Source organism: Erinaceus europaeus, chromosome 23 (genome assembly GCF_950295315.1).
Source record: "Erinaceus europaeus chromosome 23, mEriEur2.1, whole genome shotgun sequence".
In the NCBI taxonomy this organism is placed as follows: domain Eukaryota; kingdom Metazoa; phylum Chordata; class Mammalia; order Eulipotyphla; family Erinaceidae; genus Erinaceus; species Erinaceus europaeus.
The window spans coordinates 11,944,477-11,963,839 of NC_080184.1; the positions used below are offsets into that span (position 1 = coordinate 11,944,477).

At 56.2% G+C, this 19,363-nt stretch overlaps 2 protein-coding genes across 2 annotated transcripts; both read left to right on the plus strand.

Moving 5' to 3' along the window:
- The first annotated feature begins 969 nt into the window (after window positions 1–969).
- On the plus strand, window positions 970–3,536 carry ICAM4 (intercellular adhesion molecule 4 (Landsteiner-Wiener blood group)). The gene is made up of 3 exons (XM_060181408.1): window positions 970–1,388; window positions 2,891–3,214; window positions 3,313–3,536. The coding sequence occupies exons 1-3, from the start codon at window positions 1,004–1,006 to the stop codon at window positions 3,429–3,431; spliced, it is 828 nt and encodes a 275-aa protein (XP_060037391.1). The 5' UTR covers window positions 970–1,003; the 3' UTR covers window positions 3,432–3,536.
- A 1,402-nt stretch (window positions 3,537–4,938) lies between these two features.
- ICAM5 (intercellular adhesion molecule 5) lies at window positions 4,939–17,658 on the plus strand. Its single transcript, XM_060181709.1, has 11 exons — window positions 4,939–5,081; window positions 7,109–7,378; window positions 7,586–7,906; window positions 8,615–8,902; window positions 9,428–9,682; window positions 9,791–10,039; window positions 12,746–12,988; window positions 13,094–13,372; window positions 13,513–13,752; window positions 15,340–15,606; window positions 16,708–17,658. Exons 1-11 carry the CDS (start codon window positions 5,012–5,014, stop codon window positions 16,974–16,976), a joined length of 2,751 nt encoding a protein of 916 aa, XP_060037692.1. The 5' UTR covers window positions 4,939–5,011; the 3' UTR covers window positions 16,977–17,658.
- Window positions 17,659–19,363: the final 1,705 nt, after the last annotated feature.

A 19,363-nucleotide genomic window follows, 5' to 3' on the forward strand; every position in this document is an offset into this window, starting at 1 on the left:
TGCACCCCACTTCCTGGCTCACACTTTTTTTTCCCAGAAAGGGAGTTGGGAGGGAGGGCGGGGTTCAGACTGGCTAGACAGATCATAGTTAAGCTCTTGAACTTGGTCCAAGGTCGAGCCTTGAGTCTGGGCAAGATCTTCGAAAATTCCAGGAAGTCGGGCGGTAGCACAGCGGGTTAAGCGCACGTGGTGAGAAGCATAAGGACCAGCGTGAGGATGCCAGTTCGAGCCCCCGGCTCCCTACCTGTAGGGGAGTCGCTTCACAGATGCTGAAGCAGGTCTGCAGGTGTCTTTCTCTCCCCCCCTCTCTGTCTTCCCCACCTCTCTCCATTTCCCTCTGTCCTATCTAACACCAACGACATCAACAACAACAATAATAACTACAACAATGAAAAACAACAAGGGCAACAAAAAGGGAAAATAAGTATATATAAATAAAAAGAAAGTTCCAGCGAAGGAAGTTGGGCGGTAGCACAAAGACTGGCATAAAGATCCCAGTTCGAGCCCCCGGCTCCCCACCTGCCGGGGAGTCGCTTCACAGATGGTGAAGCAGGTCTGCAGGTGTCTGTCTTTCTCTCCCCCTCTCTGTCTTCCCCTCCTCTCTCCATTTCTCTCTGTCCTATCCAACAACAACAACATCAATAACAGCAATAATAACTACAACAATAAAACCACAAGGGCAACAAAAGGAAATAAGTAAATATTAAAAAAAGAAAAGAATATTCCAGTGAAAATCCAGCACAGCCCAAGTCTGTCTTTTGGTCTTTCTTTGCAAAAACAGCGGGGGGGGGGGGGGGGGCGGGGGCGTGTGGCTGATCAGGGGACTCTGGAATCTTCCAGGGGGTGGGGAGTAAGGACAGCCAAGTGATTGGAAAGGAGAAAGGAGGCCCCACTTTTTCACACACCATGGGTGGGTTCGAGGAGGCGGTGCCGTAAGGACCTTATCTACACAGGCAGTCTGGGTTCTCTGGCTGGGGGCCATCCTCAGTCCCAGCCCTCAGCCATGGGGCCTCTGCTCCCCTTCTTACTGCTGACTTTTAACCCCGCTGTCCCTGGGGGAGCTGGCAGAAGTGTACAGGGGCGCAGGGCTCAAAGGGACGGCTCTGTTCCCACACCCCAGGGGACCCCGGAGTCCTTCGGGGTGCTCCTGAACCCTGAATTCATCGCTGTGCCCCCAGGAAGTTCAGTGTGGTTCAACTGTAGCAGCAACTGCCCCCTGCCAGAGGGGTTCAAGCTCCACACCCCTCTGAAGCGGGGCCAAAGTCTGAGCGGGCCAGGCTGGGTGGCCTTCCAGTTGGTGGACGTGAGGGTCTGGAGCTCCGACGCGCACTGCTTCGTCACCTGCGGGGGAGCCACACGCTGGGCCACAGCCAGGATTAACACTTACAGTGAGGGGGAACGGAGGGGTGGTCACCCAGGGGTGGCAGTGAGGGCGAGCAAATTGACACATCTGATGGGTAGGGCTGGGGTGGGTACTGGCACTAGGGGGTGCCCACGGACCTGTCTCAGTGTTGAGGGAGGGGGAGCTTTGGCTCTGTTATTTATTTATCTATTCTGATAGGGCAGAGGGGAATCAAGGGGAAAGGGGGAGATATTGGAAGTGGGGGGCTGGCAGTGCGCACTCGGTTAAGCCCTCATAGTACTATACACAGAGTAGTACATGTAAGGACTTCCACAAGGAACTGGGTTTGAACCCCGTTCACCACGTGTAGGGGGAGGACACTTCATCGGCAGTGAAGCAGGTCTGCAGGTGTCTATCCTTCTCTCTCCCTATCTCCCCCTACCTTATCGATTCCTATCCAATTAAAAAAAAAAGTGAAGGGTGGTCCAGGAGGTGGCACAGTAGATAAAGCATCGGACTCTCAAGCATGAGGTCCTGAGTTCAATCCCTGGCAGCACATGTACCAGACTGATGTCTGGTTCTTTCTCTTTCCTCCTATGTTTCTCATAAATAAATAAATAAATAATTTTTAAAAAATGGAGGGACCAGGCAGGAGAGTACCTGGTGGAGTGTACAAGAACCAGTTCAAGCCCCTGGTCCCCCACCTGCAGAGGGGAAAACTTCACATGTGGTGAAGCATGTCTGCAGGTTAATTTCTGTCTCACTTCCTCTGTCTCTGTCTCTCTCTCTGTCTCTCTCTCTCTCTCCCCTTCCCTTTCAGGAAAAAAACGCCTCCAGGAGCAGTGGATTCATAGTGCCAGTATGGAGCCCCAGTGATAATCCCAGAGGCACACACACACACACACACACGCACACACACACACACACACACACACACCTAAAGCACCTCTTTCATTACTCATGAAGCTTCCCCCCTGCAGGTGGGGACCCAGGGCTTGAACCCAGGTCGTTGAGCATGGTAACATGTACGTTCAACCAGGTGTGCCACATTATGGCCCTCTTTATAGATTTTAAAAGAATATTTTTTATTTATTTAAAAAAAATTTCTATTTACTCCGTTTTGTTGCCCCTTGTGTTCTACTGTTGTAGTTACCATTGTTGCCACTGATGTCGCTGTTGGATAGGACAGAGAGAAACCGAGAGAGGAGGGGAAGACAGAGAGGGGGAGAGACAGACACCAGATTCAAGTCTGTGAAGCGACTCTCCTGCAGGTGGGGAGCCGGGGGATTGAACCGGGATTCCCATGCCAAGTGCGCTCAACCCGCTGCGCTACCGACCGACTCCTCTAATATTCATTTTTGAGTCACAGATTGAGAGAAGGTAGAGAGATAGAGGAAAGACAGAGAGACACCGGCAGCCCTGTTCCACCACTGGTTGAAACTTCCCTCCTGCAGGTGGGGGAGCTGGTGTTGAACCCGGGTCCTTGCGAAGGGTGAAGTGAGGGCTCGCCCAGCTGAGCCACCACCCAGTTTCCCTCTGTCACTGCAGAAAGGCCCCGCAGAGTCACCCTGGATCCCCCAGTCCTGGAGGACGGCAAGTACAAGCTTCGCTGTCACATCACCCACGTGTTTCCGGTGGGCTTCCTGGTGGTGGCGCTGCGGCTAGGTGGCCGAATGCTGTACTCCGAGAGCCTGGAGCGCTTCACCGGCGTGAATCTGGCCAACGTGACCCTGACTCATGTGCTCCACACGCCACCCCGCGACCTCCCGCTCCCTGTCACCTGCCACGCACGCCTGACCCTGGACGACCTGGTGGTCCGTGCCACCTCGGCGCCCATAACGCTGCCACCCTTCCCTGGGGCGACTGAGCAGGGTAAGTTCGGGGTCTCAAGGTGAGGTGGCGGGTCGGAGGGGCTGAGCCTCCAGATGCTGCGGCCCTAACTGTCCCCTTCCTGTTCCCCCCCACCCTAGACTGGCACCCCGCTTCCAAACTCGTGGCCTCCAGCTCCCTCGCATGCCTGGCAGGGATCCTCCTCTTCGTCGGGGGGGTCTATGTGTGTAGGTGCCTGCGGATGCAGCCCACGGTGTAGGGGGGGGCAGCTCCAAGTTGGAACAAATGGGGTTGTGTCCCCCTCCAGAAAAAAAAAAAGCGGATTAATAAAGCCTCCAGCAGCTCGCTCCGTCGGAAGAGCTTCCAGGCTCGTCTCCTGCTGACCCCTTAATAGTTGCTTTCAAGTCTTCTCACTCGAGGGGGAGTCCCAGAGGTGCTCGCTCTGCCCCCCTCACCAAGGGTAGAGGACCCCGATGTACAAAACCGACGTGAAGCGAAGCCCCGCGACCAGGGGGACCTGCTGGGTCAGCACCCCCAAAGCCTGAGCAGGTGGGCGGGGCCGTAGTGAAACGGTCTGTCCTGATTGGCTGCCATGCAAGCACGCCTCGGCTCTGATTGGCTGTTAAGTTTCTTGCGCCGCTCCTGCCCCCGCCCCCATCCACTTTAGGACGCGGGGAGGGGGCGGTGTCCAGGGGTGGGGGGAGTCGTTCAAGTTCATCCAAAACATCAAGAATCGGCCCCGTTTCCACCCCCGCTGAGGAATGGGGTCCCAGGCGGTGACAGCCGCCAAGGGATCTCCAGATGGCCCACGTGGGGGTGGGGGTGGCGGGGTGTCACCCCCACCTGTCTTTGGGCTTGGGGGGGAGGGGGCGGCGGGCACAAGGCATCAGGGTGTCAAAGGCTTGGGACCCTGATGCGGAATCACCGGGGACCCAGAAGGTCCCTTGGGTTCACGTGGTCCAGAGCCCCCACCCCACCCCAATAAGCCAGAGGATTGGGGGTGGGGGGTACAGTTCCTATTCGCCGTGTAGACACGTGCCCGCGGCACGCTGGGTAAGTACAGACCTGGCGCCCAGCCGAGCCCCCCCTTGCTCTCCCCACCGCCCCCCGTTATTTAGACGCCGGGCGCGCGCGCGCACGTGTCGCCGGCTCGCTGGCAATGGGGTCCCGCCCCCTCCGTCGCGTGCGGGGGAGGAGCCGGGGGACCGAGGGGCGTGGCTATCTCCCTCCGCCTCCAGGGTCCCCCAAATGGCAGGATCTAGCGATGTGGGGAGGCAAGGGGTCGTCCTTACTGCCCTCCCTCCTCTCCCCCACCCCAGGCGATTCTCAAACCTCTCCAAGTCCCCCCAACACTGCGCGCCCCGGGAGAATTGGGGGGTGGGCACTGACGGGAGGAGCTCGATCGAAGGCGGAGCCCCGAGTCCGGCTCCTTCTACGAACATCCAAGCCAACGAGTGCGGTGGGGGTTGGAGACGGGGACCCCCCCTCCTCCTGCTCTCCCATGAGTGGGGGGTGCGGGGGCTTACGGGCACCCCCCCAATTCCTCCCACAGTTGACTCCTGCGATTGGGCCGGCCTCCCCGCAGACTCTGGGGGTCGCCGGCTCGCCTGGGCCAAGGCCCAGAGCCGGGGCACACGCCCGCGCCCCCCCCCGCCCCCCATCTCCTGCACCCCGCCGCCTCTGCTGCCGCCCCCTCCTTGGAAACCAAGTTACCAACGTTAAACCAATCCCCGAGCGCAAGGCCGCCTCCCCCAACTCTCCACCCGTCCTCAGCCCAGCCCGGCTCGGCGCTGCGGCTCCCCTCGCCTCCAGCGCTTTCCCCCCCGCCCTGCGCCGGCGATGCCCGGGTCCCCGCGGGGGCTTCTCGGCCTCTGCGCTGCGCTGGGCCTGGGGCTGCTGGGCCTCGCAGGTAAACGCCCCGTCCCGGCTGCCAGGGGTTGGGGGGGTTGGGGTGGGTGGGTGGGAGGTGGGGGGGGGAAACACGGCGCGGGGGCGGAGTTCCCCGACCCCTCTTAGCTCCGCCCTCGCCTGGCTCCCGCGTTTTGACACATCTCCCCCACACCTGCAGCCCCCTGGCTTCCTCTGTCTGTGTGCATGAGTCTCTCTGTCTCTGGGTCTCTCTCTCCCGCATCCCCACCGCACGCTGGAGACCCAGTTCTCTTCCCACTAACCCCCCCTCCCTATGTAGAAATTCGGGGTGCCCTTCCAAAGCCCATCTCGCGTCCTCAAGGCAAGCTCCCCCCACCGCCCCCGGGTTGTCTGCTTCCACCTCGCACGCTCCGCCGTGTCCCCAACTGTGGTGACTCAAAAGCGATCTGCCGGCACCCCCCGCCCCACTCCGTGCGCACGCACCCCCTGACAACCGAGTCCTTGGGCTGTTTGCTCTCTCAGTTCCTTCCCTGGCTTCCTTCTTGGTGCTCCGCTATGGTTATTTTTATTTCTCTTTTCTTTCTTTCTTTCTTTCTCTCTCTCTCTCTCTTTTTTGAGAGAGAGATAAGGGAGGGGGGCCAGGCGGAGGTGCGGCTTGTTAAGTGCACACATTACAGTGCACAAGGACCTAGGCTCAAGCACTCGGTCCCCACCTGCAGGGGGGGAAGCTTCACAGGTGGGGAAGCAGGGTGTCTCTCTGTCTCTCTCCCTCTCTGTCTCTATCTAATAAATAAATATTTACAAAAAAAAGAGATAAGAGAGGGAGAGACACCCAACTGGACTGTTTCCATGTTCTGCAGGACCAGGGACTTGAACCTGGGTCCCAGAGCATGATACACTGTGTACTTTACTGAATGAGCCACCACCCAGCCTCTCTTATTAGAGAAAGAGAGAGAGGATTTAGTTATTTATTATGAGAATAAGAAGAGAGGAATAGAGACAAAACCAAGCTCAGCTCTGGAATAAGGCAGTACCAGAGATTGAACCCAGGGCCTCTGGATCTCCAGCCGGTATGCTGGTGCTCTCACAGTCTGATTTGTTTTGTCAACCTTTCTTTCTGATTAAAATAGATTTTCATGTTTGTTTGTTTTTTTTGCCTCCAGGGTTCTTGCTGGGGCTGGGTGCCTGCACCATGAATCCACTGCTCCTGGAGGCTATTTCCCCCCCTTTTATTGCCCTTGTTTTTCAATCATTGTTGTGGTTATTATTATTATTATTATTGCCGTTATTGATGTCACCGTTGTTGGATAGGACAGCGAGAAATAGAAAGAGGAAGAGAAACAGAGAGGAGGAGAGAAAGACAGACACCTGCAGACCTGTTTCACCTCCTGTGAAGCGACTCCCCTGCTGGTCGGGAGCCGGGGGCTCTGAACCTGACTGGCCCCTGCGCTTCGCGCCATGTGCGCTTAAGCCGCTGCACTACCGCCCGCACCCGATTTTTATGTTTTATGAAAGAGCGACACCAGAGCTCTGCTCATATCTGACATAAGATGGTGCCTGGATTTGAACCTGGATTCTAGGCCTGCAAGGTGGTGCTCTCTCAGGCTGACCCAGCTCTCCCTGGGCCTCTCTCTGATTCTTGAACCCCCTTCTCATCCAACTCAGACTCTCCCCCACTCCCGTATTTTCCTGAGAACCCACAAGGTCACTTTCTCTCTCTCTCTCCCCAGCTGTCTCATCCTATCCCCTTCAAACACCCATTTTGCCTCCCACCACTCCCCCCTTCCTACCACACACACATTTTCTCATCTTTCCATCCACTCTGGGGAGAACTCGAACCCGGGGCCAATCATCTGCCTCTCAACTCCAGGTCAGCCCCCCCCCCTTTACCCCAAGGAGTGGGGGACTCGCCAGCTTTTTCTAGGGATGAGTAGAATTTCCAGCCTGGGACTCCAGGGGGTCGTTCTAGAGCCTCTGTGGGAGGGAGAGGAGGGGAGGGAAGCGGGAGGGGCAACCCCCAGATTGAACTGGCCTCCCCCCCAACTTGCCCATCCCTGGGGGCAGTAGCGGTGGCCCAGGAAGCCTTCTGGGCCGACGTGCAGCCCCGAGTGGCGCTGGTGGAGCGAGGGGGCTCCCTCTGGCTGAACTGCAGCACCAACTGCCCCCGGCCGGAGCGAGGTGGTCTGGAGACTTCACTGCGTCGCAATGGGACACAGAGGGGGTTGCGCTGGCTGGCGAGGCAGCTGGTGGACATCAGGGACCCCGAAACCCAGCCCGTCTGCTTTTTCCGCTGCGCCCGGCGCACGCTGCAGGCTCGGGGGCTCATCCGGACTTATCGTGAGTTGCCGTCGCGGGAGGGGGGCAGTTGTTATTATGCATGCTTCCCCATCCTCCATTAACGGGGTTCAATCCCTCCCTGGGGCAACCTCCGGAATCCTACAAGCCTTCCCCCTGGGGTGTCTGCTTGGAGCGCCCCCTGCTGTCGAGTCACATCGAAGAGTCACGTCGAGGCTCCTCAAGCCTCCCTTCCTCGTCCCTTCGCAGAGCGACCAGAGCGCGTGGAACTATTGCCTCTGCCCGCCTGGCAGCCGGTGGACCAGAACTTCACCCTGAGCTGTCGAGTCCCTGGAGCAGGACCCCGGTCCAGCCTGACCCTCAGCCTCTTTCGGGGCGCCCAGGAGCTGATCCGTCGCAGCTTCGTCGGGGAGCCACTCCGAGCGAGGGGCGCAGTGCTCACCGCCACGGTACTAGCGAGGAGAGAGGACCATGGGGCCAACTTCTCCTGCCAGGCTGAGTTGGACCTGAGGCCCCATGGCCTTGGACTATTTGAAAATACCTCTGAGCTCCGGGAACTCAGGACCTTCGGTGAGTGGAGCTAAGAGTGACTGAGAGGGCGGAAAAATCAGTATTACAAAAAGTTAATTATGGGGAGTTGGGCGGTAGCGAAGCGGGTTAAGTGCAAAGCGCAAGGACCATCTTAAGGATCCCGACGGTTCGAGCCCCCAGCTCCCCACCTGCACGGGGTCCCCTTCACAGGCGGTGAAGCAGGTCTGCAGGTGTCTGTCTTTCTCTCCCCCTCTCTGTCTTCTCTTCCTCTCTCCATTTCTCTCTGTCCTATCCAACAACAATGGCAACAATAACTACAACAACAAAACAAGGGCAACAAAAGGAAATAAATAAATATGTCTTTAAAAGTTAATGAATGTGTATAATAGGGTAAGGAGAAATTGAGAGGGGAGAGACAAAAAGACACCTGCGGCCCTGCTTCACCACGCATGAAGCTCCCCTCGTGAAGGTGGGGATCAGGGGCTTGAGCCTGGGTCCTTGCGCACTATAATGTGAGCACTTAACCAGGTGTGCCCCTGCCTGGTCTTTTAAACACTGGATTCCCAAGCACGAAGTTTAAGTTTGATCCCTGATTCTCAGATGCCGGAGGGAGGCTCTGCTTCTGTTATCATAGTCGTCGTCGTCATCATCATCATCCTCATTATATTATTATTAGTAGTAGTAGTAATATGTGTGTAAGGTGCTTAGCACGTCTTGAATGTCCTACTTCTGCCCTTCCACTCCCAGCCCTGCCTCCCGACGCCCCGCTCCTCACGGCCCCCCGACTCTTAGAAGTGGGCTCAGAAGGATTCGTGAGCTGTTCCTTGGATGGGCTGTTTCCTGCCACGGAGGCTGGGGTGGTCCTGGCACTGGGGGACCAGAAGCTGAGCCCCAGTGTCACCCTCGACGGAGATGCGCTCCTGGCCACTGCCGCAGCCATGGCGGGCGTGGAGCAGGAGGGCGCCGGCCAATTCGTCTGCAGCGTGACCCTGGGGGGCGAGAGCCGGGAGAGCCGGGAGAATGTCACCGTCTACAGTAAGGCCTCCAGGACAGCGACAGAATGGAGCTAAGGAAAGGGGAGGGCAGAACTTTATATAAGAGGGGCGGGGTCTGGAACGCCCAAGGGGCGGGGTATATGGAAGAGCGATTCTGATTGGCTGTAGGGGAGGCGGGAGCCCATTCAGGGCCTGGAAACCCGAAGGGGCGGAGTATATTGAAGGCTGAAGCTGATCGAAGGGGTGGTGTTTATGGAAGACTGACCCTGATTGGCTGTCATCCAAAGCCAAGGCTGGGGAACTCGAAGGGGCCCTCAAATGGACGAGTATCCAAAAGGATGAAGCTGACTGGTTGTTGGAGTGATTGTCACACCCAAGGGCGGGACTTGAAAACCCGAGGGGCGGTGTTTATGGACTACTGAGCCTGATTGGCCGGGGGGGGGGGGGGAATAAGACGCCCCCCCGACTTTGGGGGCGGGGCCTGTGTGGCCCAAGAGGCGGGGCGAGGGGAGGATTCCATCCCATGAGGGGCGTGGTTACTGGACACCAATGTCCCGCCCCCCAGGCTTCCCATCGCCTCGTGTGATCTTGAGCGAGTCCAGTGCCCCCGAGGGACAGACCGTGACAGTCACCTGTGAGGCCGGTGCCGGATCCCTGGTGATACTGGACGGGGTTCCAGCTACCGAGCCCGGGCAGCCCGCCCAGCTCCAGCTCAACGCCACCGAGTTCGACGACGGCCGCAGCTTCTTCTGCGACGCCACCCAAGAAGTGGCGGGGGTGACATTGCACAAGAACGACAGCGCCGAGCTCCGCGTTCTGTGTGAGTTGGCACTGACACCCCAGTCGCCCATCCACCCCAGGACCCGTCCTGTCCCTGGACGTGGGGCCGTCTAGCCTGTGTGTTACTCCTCACCCCCCCGCCCCGCAGACAGCCCCCGGCTGGATGACGACGACTGTCCCCAGAGCTGGACGTGGCCGGAGGGCCCGGAGCAGACGCTGCATTGCGAGGCCCGCGGGAACCCCGCGCCGTCGGTGCACTGTGCGCGCCTGGACGGCGGGGCGGTGCTGGCACTGGGTCTGCTGGGCCCGGTCACCCGGGCGCTGGCGGGCACTTACCGCTGCACTGCCGCCAATGACCAGGGCGAGGCGGTCAAGGATGTGACGCTGAAGGTGGAGTGTGAGTCGGGGTGCTCGAAGGGGTGGGGCTCGCCTCTCTCCTGCCCTCAGGATCTTGGGGTGGGCGAGCAGTCTCGTGCATGAAGTTAAGGGAGGGCTTGGGGAGACAGCATCATGGTTCTGCAAAAGACTCTCCTGCACAAGGCTCCAAAGTCCCAGGTTCGATCCCCAGCACCACCAGAAGCCAGAGCTGAGCAGGGCTCTCGTAACTCTCTGCGTATTTTCTTTCTTTTTCTTTCTTTTTTTTTTTTCTCTCTGTCCTAATAGCCTCCAAGACTAATAGCAGAGGATTTGTAGTGCAGGCACTGAGCCCCAGCAATAACCCTAGAGGCAAAAAAAGAAAGAATAAAAAAGATGAAATAAAATATTTTTTTAAAGGGTGGCAGTAGATAGCATGATGCAGGTTCAATCCTTTGCACTATCAGAAGTCAGAGCTGACAAGTGCTCTGGTAAAAAATGAATAAGTAAATAAATAAATAAGTGAAGGGGGCATGGCTTGAATGTGGAGAGGAATGTTCCCCTTTGTAGTTTCCCAACCGTCTAACAATTTTTCCCACCACTGAGAGGTGGAAACTTCCTAGGGTGCAGGAAAAAAGCCACCCCTGGGGGTTCAGGTGGTAGCTCAGTAGGTTAAATGCATATGGCATGAAGCGCACCGAACAGTGTAAGGATCCTGGTTCCAGGCTCTAGGAAATGGTGAAGCAGGTCTGCAGGTGTCTGTCTTTCTCTCCCCTTCTCTGTGTTCTCCTCCTCTCTCCATTTTTCTCTGTCCTATCCAACAACAACAACAGCAGCAATGAAAATTAGAACAATAATAAGAAGGGAAACAAAATTGGGGAGAAAATGGCTTCCAGTGATAACCCTGGAGCTGAGCAGTGCTCTGGTGTCTCTCTCTGTCTGCATCTCTCTCAAAAGTAAAATAAATAAAGAGAGAAAGAGAGGGAGTCAGGCGGTAGCGCAGCAGGTTAAGCGCATGTGGCGCAAAGTGCAAGGACCGGCAAAAAGGACCCTGGTTCGAGCCCCTGGCTCCCCACCTGCAGGGCAGTCGCTTCACAAGTGGAGAAGCAGGGCTGCAGGTGTCTGTCTTTCTCTCCCCCTCTCAGTCTTCCCCTCCTCTCTCCATTTCTCTCTGTCCTAGCCAACAATGACGACATCAATAGCAACAACAAGAATAACCACAACATTGGGTGGTAGCGCAGTGGGTTAAGCACAGGTGGCACCAAGCGCAAGGACTGGCGGAAGGATCCCGGTTCAAACCCCCAGCTCCCCACCTGCAGGGGAGTCGCTTCACAGGCGGTGAAGCAAGTCTGCAGGTGTCTGTCTTTCCTGCTCTCTGTCTTCCCCTCCTCTCTTCATTCTGTCTGTTCTATCCAACAACAACAACAGTAATAACTACAACAGTAAAACAAGGGCAACAAAGGGAATAAATAAATATTAAATATATATATATATAAAAAAAAAGAATAACCACAACAACAATAAAAAAAGACAAGGGCAACAGAAGGGATAAATAAATAAAAAGACGCTTTGGTGTCTCTCTTATAAATAAATATCTCTGTCAGAGAAGAGGACTATTTTAAAAAACAGAGTCAGAGAGACACCTGCAGCCCTGCTTCACCACTCGTGAAGCTTTCCCCCTGCAGATGGGGACCAGCGGATTGAACCTGAGTCCTGGTGCATTGCAATGTGTGCGCTCAACCAGGTACGCCACCGCCTGCCCCCCTCCTTATTCTTTAAACTATTTTTCTTTTCATTGTTGCTGCTGTCGGATAAGACAGAGAGAACCTGAGAGGGGGACAGAAGATCCAGGAGCAGTGGATATGTAGTGCAGGCACTGAGCCACAGTTCTTCTTCTTCTAGCGTTTGCCCTTCTTCCGTAGCCAGCCAACAGCGTCAGGTTGAGCCTGATGTCAAGTTTCGAGACCTCCTTTGAATCTGGAGAGGTGGCAGTCGTTGACTATATGGGTCATAGTCTGTCTGGAGCCGCAGGGGCAGTTCGGGTCATCTCTGGCTCCCCAGCGATGGAACATAGCGGCGCACCGGCCATGGCCTGTTCGATAGCGATTGAGGAGGGCCCGATCATAACGTGCTAGGTCGAAGCCGGGTTGACGCTGGCAGGGGTCTGTGATGAGGTGTTTGTTCTTGACCTCAGCTGACTGCCAACTCTGTTTCCAAGAGTCTGGAACAGAGAAGTTCAGTGTAGGCGTAGGGGACCAGATTGGGTGATGAGACGTCAAGCGTTGGACAGGGTGGGCGAAGATCTCCGCGTATATTGGCAGGTCCGGTCCAGCGTAGACGTGGGAAATGAACTTAGAGGATGCCGCATTCCGACGACTATCTGGCGGGGTGATGTTGCTAAGAACTGGCAGCCATGGAACCGGGGTGGAACGGATGGTTCCAGAAATGATCCTCATGGAGGAATATAATTTGGAATCGACCAAGTGGACATGGGGGCTACGGAACCATCCTGGGGCACAGTATTCTGCAGTGGAATAGCATAATGCCAGAGAGGATGATCGTAGTGTGGAAGCGCTCGCGCCCCATGAGGAGCTCGCGCCCCATGAAGAGCCCCATGAGCCGCAGTGATAACCCTATAGGCAAAGAAAGAAAGAAAGAAAGAAAGCCACCCCCTTTGTCTTCCTGCATGACAGGGCTTGTCTGACCCTGAAGTGCCAAACCCGACGACACCCCCTTTTTTCCTTCACAGATGCGCCAGCGCTGGACAGTGAAGGCTGCCCTGAACGCCTGACATGGCTGGAAGGAAGCGAGGAGTTTCTGAGCTGCGAGGCGCAGGGAGTCCCCACACCCAGCGTGAGCTGCGTGCGCCCTGGGGACCACAGGGTCGTCGAGGGGCGGCTGCAGGTGGCCCGGGAGCACGCGGGCACCTACCGCTGCCAAGCCACCAACGCGCGGGGCTCAGCTGCCAAAACCGTGGCGGTCACGGTGGAATGTGAGTGTGTGTATGTTGGGGGAACCCGCCAGCCAGGGCCGAGAGGAGTGTGAGACGCGAGGGTCCCAGACTCCCCTGGACTGACTTCCCGTTCCTCACCCATAGACGGGCCCAGTTTTGAGGAGCTGGGCTGCCCCAGCAATTGGACGTGGGTAGAAGGTTCTGGAAGGCTGTTTTCGTGCGAGGTGGACGGGAAACCGCAGCCCAGCGTGGAGTGTGTGGGCTCCGGGGGTGCTAGCGAGGGGGCGCTGCTGCCACTGGTACCCCCGGACCCCCTTCCCAGAGCCCCCGCCGTCCCCACCGACCTGACTCCTGGCATTTACATCTGCAATGCCACCAACCCGCATGGCACAGTGATCAAGATGGTGGCCGTGAGCGCGGAGTGTGAGCTGACCCCTCGGGGGGGCGAGGGGGGAGGGCTGAGAGGGGAGGGGCGCGTTTGGGGGGGTACCCCTTCCCCCCCACGCCGCAGCCGGGTTCCGGGGCGCTCCCTGATACACCCCACCCCAATGGTGGCTTTGCAGCGCCGCCGCAGATGGACGAAGCCACATGCCCGAGCCAGCAGACGTGGCTGGAGGGGGACGCGGCTGGCGCGCTGGCCTGTGTCGCCCGGGGGCGCCCGTCCCCTCGGGTGCTCTGCTCCAGAGAAGGCGACCCCCGGCCGCAGCGGATGGTCGTGTCCCGGGAGGACGCGGGCACCTACCGGTGTCTGGCGACCAACAGTCATGGCACCGCCGCCCGGACAGTTACAGTGGGCGTGGAGTGTGAGTATATGGGATTGGGGGGGGTCCCTCCCGGGGTGGTCCCTCCCTTTGTCTCATGTACTCGAGGGCACTGAAAACTGGGGGAGGGGAATGGAGAGAGTTGTGGTTTACTGGCAGAACAATGCATCATCTCACGTGGGAAGTCTGGGTTCCATGACCAGAACCGCTGTCCCCAAATTTGGGGACCCTCCCCAACAAGCCTCCCAATCTAATGTTAAAGGACATGGGGCCCCATCCTTTCCTTTAAATTTGTTTATTTCTTAAATATTTATTATTGGAGAGAAACAAATTGGGAGAGGAGGGGGAGATAGAGGAGAGGTGGCAGGAGGTAGATATCATAATGGTTTTGCAAACAGACTCTCATGCCTGAGGCTCCAAATTCCCAGGTTCAATCCCAGACACCACCATAAGCCAGAGCTGAACACTGCTCTGGTGTTTCTCTCTGTGTCTCTCTCTGTCTGCATCTCTCTCAAAAGTAAAATAAATAAAATAAAATAAAGAGAGAAGGAGAGAGTCAGAGAGACACTTGCAACCCTGCTTCACCACTCGTGAAGCCCCCCCCCCCCCCCCCCGCAGATGGGGACCAGCAGTTTGAACCTGGGTCCTGGTGCATTGCAATGTGTGCGCTCAACCAGGTATGCTACTGCCTGCCCTCACTTTTTTATTATTATTTTTCTTTTCATTGTTGCTGCTGTTAGATAAGACAGAGAGAAATTGAGAGGGGAGCAGAAGATAGAGGGGAAGAGAAAGACACCTGCAGACCTGCTTCACCTGTGAAGTGACCCCCCTGCAGATGGGGATCCTGGGGCTGGAACCGGAATCCTTGAGTGGGTCCTTGTGCTTTGTACTATATACACTTAACCAGGCCTACCACTGCTCAGTCCCCATTTTATTATTTATTTATTTACTTACTTACTTACCAGAGCACTGCTCAGCTCTGGTTTATGGTGGTGCAGAGGCTTGAACCTGGGACTTTGGAGCCTGAGGCATAAGAGTCTGTTTGCATAACCATTATGCTATCTACCCCTGCCCCATTTTATTATTTTTAAAATTGATATATATATATATTAAATTAGACTTCCCCAGAAACCAAGAGAGAAGGGAGTGACAGGGACAAAGACAGAGAGACACCTGCAGCCCTGCTTCACCACTCGTGAAGCTTTCCCCCTGCAGGTGGGGGTCGGGGGCTCGAACCCGGGTCCTTGCACATTAAAAAAAAATTATTATCTTTATTTACTGATTGGATAGAGACAGTCAGATATCGAATGGGAAGGGAGGGACAGAGAGGGTGAGAGACAGAGAGACACCTGCAGCACTGCTTCACCACTCGTGAAGCTTTCCCCCTGCAGGTGGGGACCGGGGGCTCGAACGCAGGCCCTTGCTCATTGAAACATGTGCGCTCCACCAGGTGTGCCACCACCCGGCCCCATGGTACATTTTTAACATGTGCGCCCAACCAGGCGCACCAGTGCCCGGCCCCTCGGGTTCCCATTCTTTCCCATCACTGGCGAAGGGAATCTGGGGTGAGGGGGCGATGTCCGGTTCATCGCAGCCGCATTGACCTTCCGTGCCCCACTGCACCCCCAGACCGGCCGGTGGTGGCGGAGCTGGCAGCCTCGCCTCCGGGGGGCGTGCGCCCCGGGGGGAACTTCACGTTGACCTGCCGCGCTGAGGCCTGGCCCCCCGCCCAGATCAGCTGGCGGGCACCCCCGGGGGCCCTGCACTTCGGCCTGTCGGGCAACAACAGCACGCTGAGCGTGGTGGGCGCCCTGGGCAGCCACGGTGGCGAGTACGAATGCGCGGCCACCAATGCGCATGGGCGCCACGCACGGCGCATCACTGTGCGGGTGGCGGGTAAGTGATGGGGCGGGGTCTCAGCCTGGGGGCGTGGCTGGACAAGGGGACGGGGCCCAATCAGGAAGAGGAGTCTGCTCTGGGGCGTGGCCTCTTGCCTGCTGGGATGGGGGCCTATCAGGAGAAGGAATCTACTCTGGGGTGTGGTCTTAGCCTGGGGGCGTGGTCTTCTGTTGGGGTGGGGTCCAATCAGGAGGAGCAATCTATTCGGGGCGTGTCCTATCCTTAGGTGCGCGGTTGGATGTGGGAAGGGTCCAATCAGGAGAAGGAATCTGCTCTGGAGCATGGCCTCAGCTAGGGGGCACGGCCTGGGGGGGCGGGGGTGTTGGAGTCTGGATGGGGGCGGAGCCTGGCTCCAGGGGCAGAAGCAGTGGGGGCGTGGTCTGATCGGGGGCGGAGCCTAACGCTGGCCTGGGCCTCCTAGGGGAGGAGCCTGATCCTAGAGGCGTGTCCAAACCTTGAGGCTGTAGCCCCATCCCCAACCCTGGAGACTTAAGAGGGGTCTTTGGGGGCGGAGGGCAGATAGCATAATGGTTATGCAAACAGACTCTCATGCCTGAGGCTCCAAAGTCCCAGGTTCAATCCCCCGCTTCACCATAAGCCAGGGCTGAACAGTGCTCTAGTTAAAAAAAAAAAAAATAGAGGGGTCTCTGGGGCAGAGGCGGGGCGCACCCACCTTTGATTGGTTTGGGGGTTGGGGTCGGAATTCCCCGGGCGGGGTTGGTGGAGAGCTGTCACTGAATGCAAAGGTGCGGATTAAACTGGGGTGGGGTCCCCCCTTCTTTTTGTGAAAAAAGGGGTGGAGGGGCGGGGCTCTGGGGGTCCCTGAGACTCCAAGGGCAGAAAATGCCAACCAGGGTTGAATGCCTTCCCTGAGACATGGTTGCTGTGGTTTTGAGGCGAAAAGTGACCATGCACCCCACCGTTGATCCTTTGTGTGTGTGTGTGTGTGTGTGGGGACTAAGACAATTTGGAGGTGCATCAGGGGCCCGGGCGAGTTTGCAGAGGCGGATGGGGTGCGGGGCAGGGAGGCGGGGAGCCCCGGGCTCCAGCCGCGCTGTGTCTAAGGGGGGGTCTCCCCCTGCGCCCCCCTCCCCGCAGGTCCCTGGCTGTGGGTGGTCGTGGGCAGTGCGGCGGGGGGCGCGGTGCTGCTGGCCGCTGGGGCCGGCCTGGTCTTCTACCTGCAATCCACCGCCTGCAAGAAGGGCGAGTATAACGTCCAGGAGGCCGAGAGCTCCGGCGAGGCCGTGTGTCTGAACGGCGCGGGCGGTGGCGGGCCCGGGGGCTCCGAGGCTGGAACCGACGGGGCGGGCCCCTCGGAGGCTGCGGCGGGGGGCGAGGTCTTCGCCATCCAGCTGACCTCCGCGTGAGCCCGGCTCCCCTCTCCCCGCGGGCCGGGGGACGCTCCCCACTCCCAGGCAGTGGGGGGACTGAGCTGTTCTCCTCTTTATTTATTTATTTATTTGACTGGGAGGGTGGGGGGGTGGCTCCCCTATTTTGTAACCCCTGCTCACCAATAAAGTTTTTTTTTTAATTTCTTTATTGGGGGATTAATGTTTTACATTCGACAGTACATACAATGGTTTGTACATGCATAACATTACTCGGTTTTCCATATAACAATACAACCCCCACTAGGTCCTCTGTCATCCTTCTTGGACCTGTTTCTCCCCATCCCCCCACCCCAGAGTCTTCTACTTTGGTGCAATACACCAACCCAATAAAGTTTTTTTTTTTTTAATTTTTATATCTATTTCCTATTTATTTCCTTTTGTTGCCCTTGTTGTTTTATTGTTGTAGTTATTATCATTGTTATTGATGTCGTTGTCGTTGGATAGGACAGAGAGAAATGGAGAGAGGAGGGGAAGACAGAGGAGGAGAGAAAGACAGACACCTGCAGACCTGCTTCACCGCCTGTGAAGTGACCACCCTGCAGTTGTGGAGCCGGGGGCTCGAACCGGGATCCTTACGCTGGTCCTTGTGCTTTGCGCCACCAGCGCTTAACCCACTGCGCTACCGCCCGACTCCCCCCAATAAAGTTTTTATAAAGGATATTGGTCTTGGTCTTGTGGCAGTGGTTTGGGGTTTGAACCTCAAGACTGCAGAAAATTCAAAACACACACACACAAACACACATACACACACACACCATTTTGAAACTATTCTTTTTTCCCAGAGTCCTGCTCAGCTCTGGCTTCTGGTGGTGTTGAAGATTGAATCAGGGACCTCAGAGCCTCAGGAAAATCCTTTGCAGAACCGTTATGCTTGTCCTTAGCCCTAAACTGCCGCCTCCTCCCTCTCTCTCTCCATATATATAATTTTTACTTTTTCCCTTTCCTAGTATCTTGCTCACATGGATTTTTTTTTTTTTTTTTTTGCCTCCAGGGTTTATCACTGGGGTTCAGTGCCTGCACTATTGAATCCACTGCTCCTGGAGGCTATTTCTCCCACTTGTCTTTGTTGTGGTTGTTATTGTTATAGCTGTTGTTGTTGGATAGGACAGAGAGAAATAGAAAGAGGAGGGGAAGACAGAGAGGGGAGAGAAAGATAGACACCAGGGGGTCTGGCTGTAGCACAGCAGAGGTTAAGCGCATATGGCACAAAGCACAAGGACCACCGGAAGGATCCCGGTTTGAGCCCCTGACTCCTCACTTACAGGGGAGTCGCATCACAGGCGGTGAAGGAGGCCTGCAGGTGTCTGTCTTTCTTTCCCCCTCTCTGTTTCCCCTCCTCTCTCCATTTCTCTCTGTCCTATCCAACAACATCAATAACAACAGTAACCACAACAACAGTAAAACAACAAGGGCAACAAAATGGGGAGAAAAAAAAAGCCTCCAGGAGCAGTAGATTCGCGGTTCAGGCACGAAGCCACAGCAACAACCTTGGAGGCAAGAAAAAAAAAAGAGAGAGAGACACCTGCAGACCTGCTTCATCGTTTGTGAAGTGACCCCCCTGCAGTGCAGAGCTGGGGGCTCGAACCAGGATCCTTATGCTCCATCCTTGCGCTTTGCGCCGTCTGTGCTTAACCTGCTGTGCTAACGCCCAGCCCCTTTTTTTATAGACACAGGCAGAGAGGGGTTGGGTGGTGGTGCACCCGGTTGAGTGCACATGTTACAATGCACAAGAACCCAGGTTCGAGCCTGAGGTCCCCACCTCCAGGGGAAAAGTTTTTTTTTTTTCCTTTTAGTTGTATTTATTTATTTTCCCTTTTGTGGCCTTTGTTTTTATTGTTGTAGTTATTATTGTTGTTATGGGGGAAAGCTTTGTGAGTGGTGAAGCAGGGCTCTCCCTTCTCCTCTCTCCCCTTTTCCTTTCAATTTCTGACAGTCTCTATCCAGTAAAGATAATAAAAGAGAGCGAGAAGCAGAGACCATTCTCAAAAAAAAAAAAAAAAAGAGAAAGTGAGAGACCAAAGCTTCCTCCACTGGGGTTGGGTGGGAGCTGGGCTCAAACCTGGGTCTTGAAAATGCAAAGCAATGTGCTCTCCAGGAGAGCCACTTCACCAGCCCTGGAGTTTTATTTTTATCTTTTTAGAGGGTAAGCCTTGAACCCGCGTCCACTGGCTTTGCCTTTGGAACTTTTTAAATATTTACTTTATTTATTAATTCCTTGTTTTATTGTTGTAGTTCTTATTGTTATTTATGTTGTTCTTGTTGGATAGGACAGAGAAATGGAGAGAGGAGGGGAAGACAGAGAGGAGGAGAGAAAGACAGACACCTGCAGACCTGCTTCACCGCCTGGGAAGCGACTCCCTTGC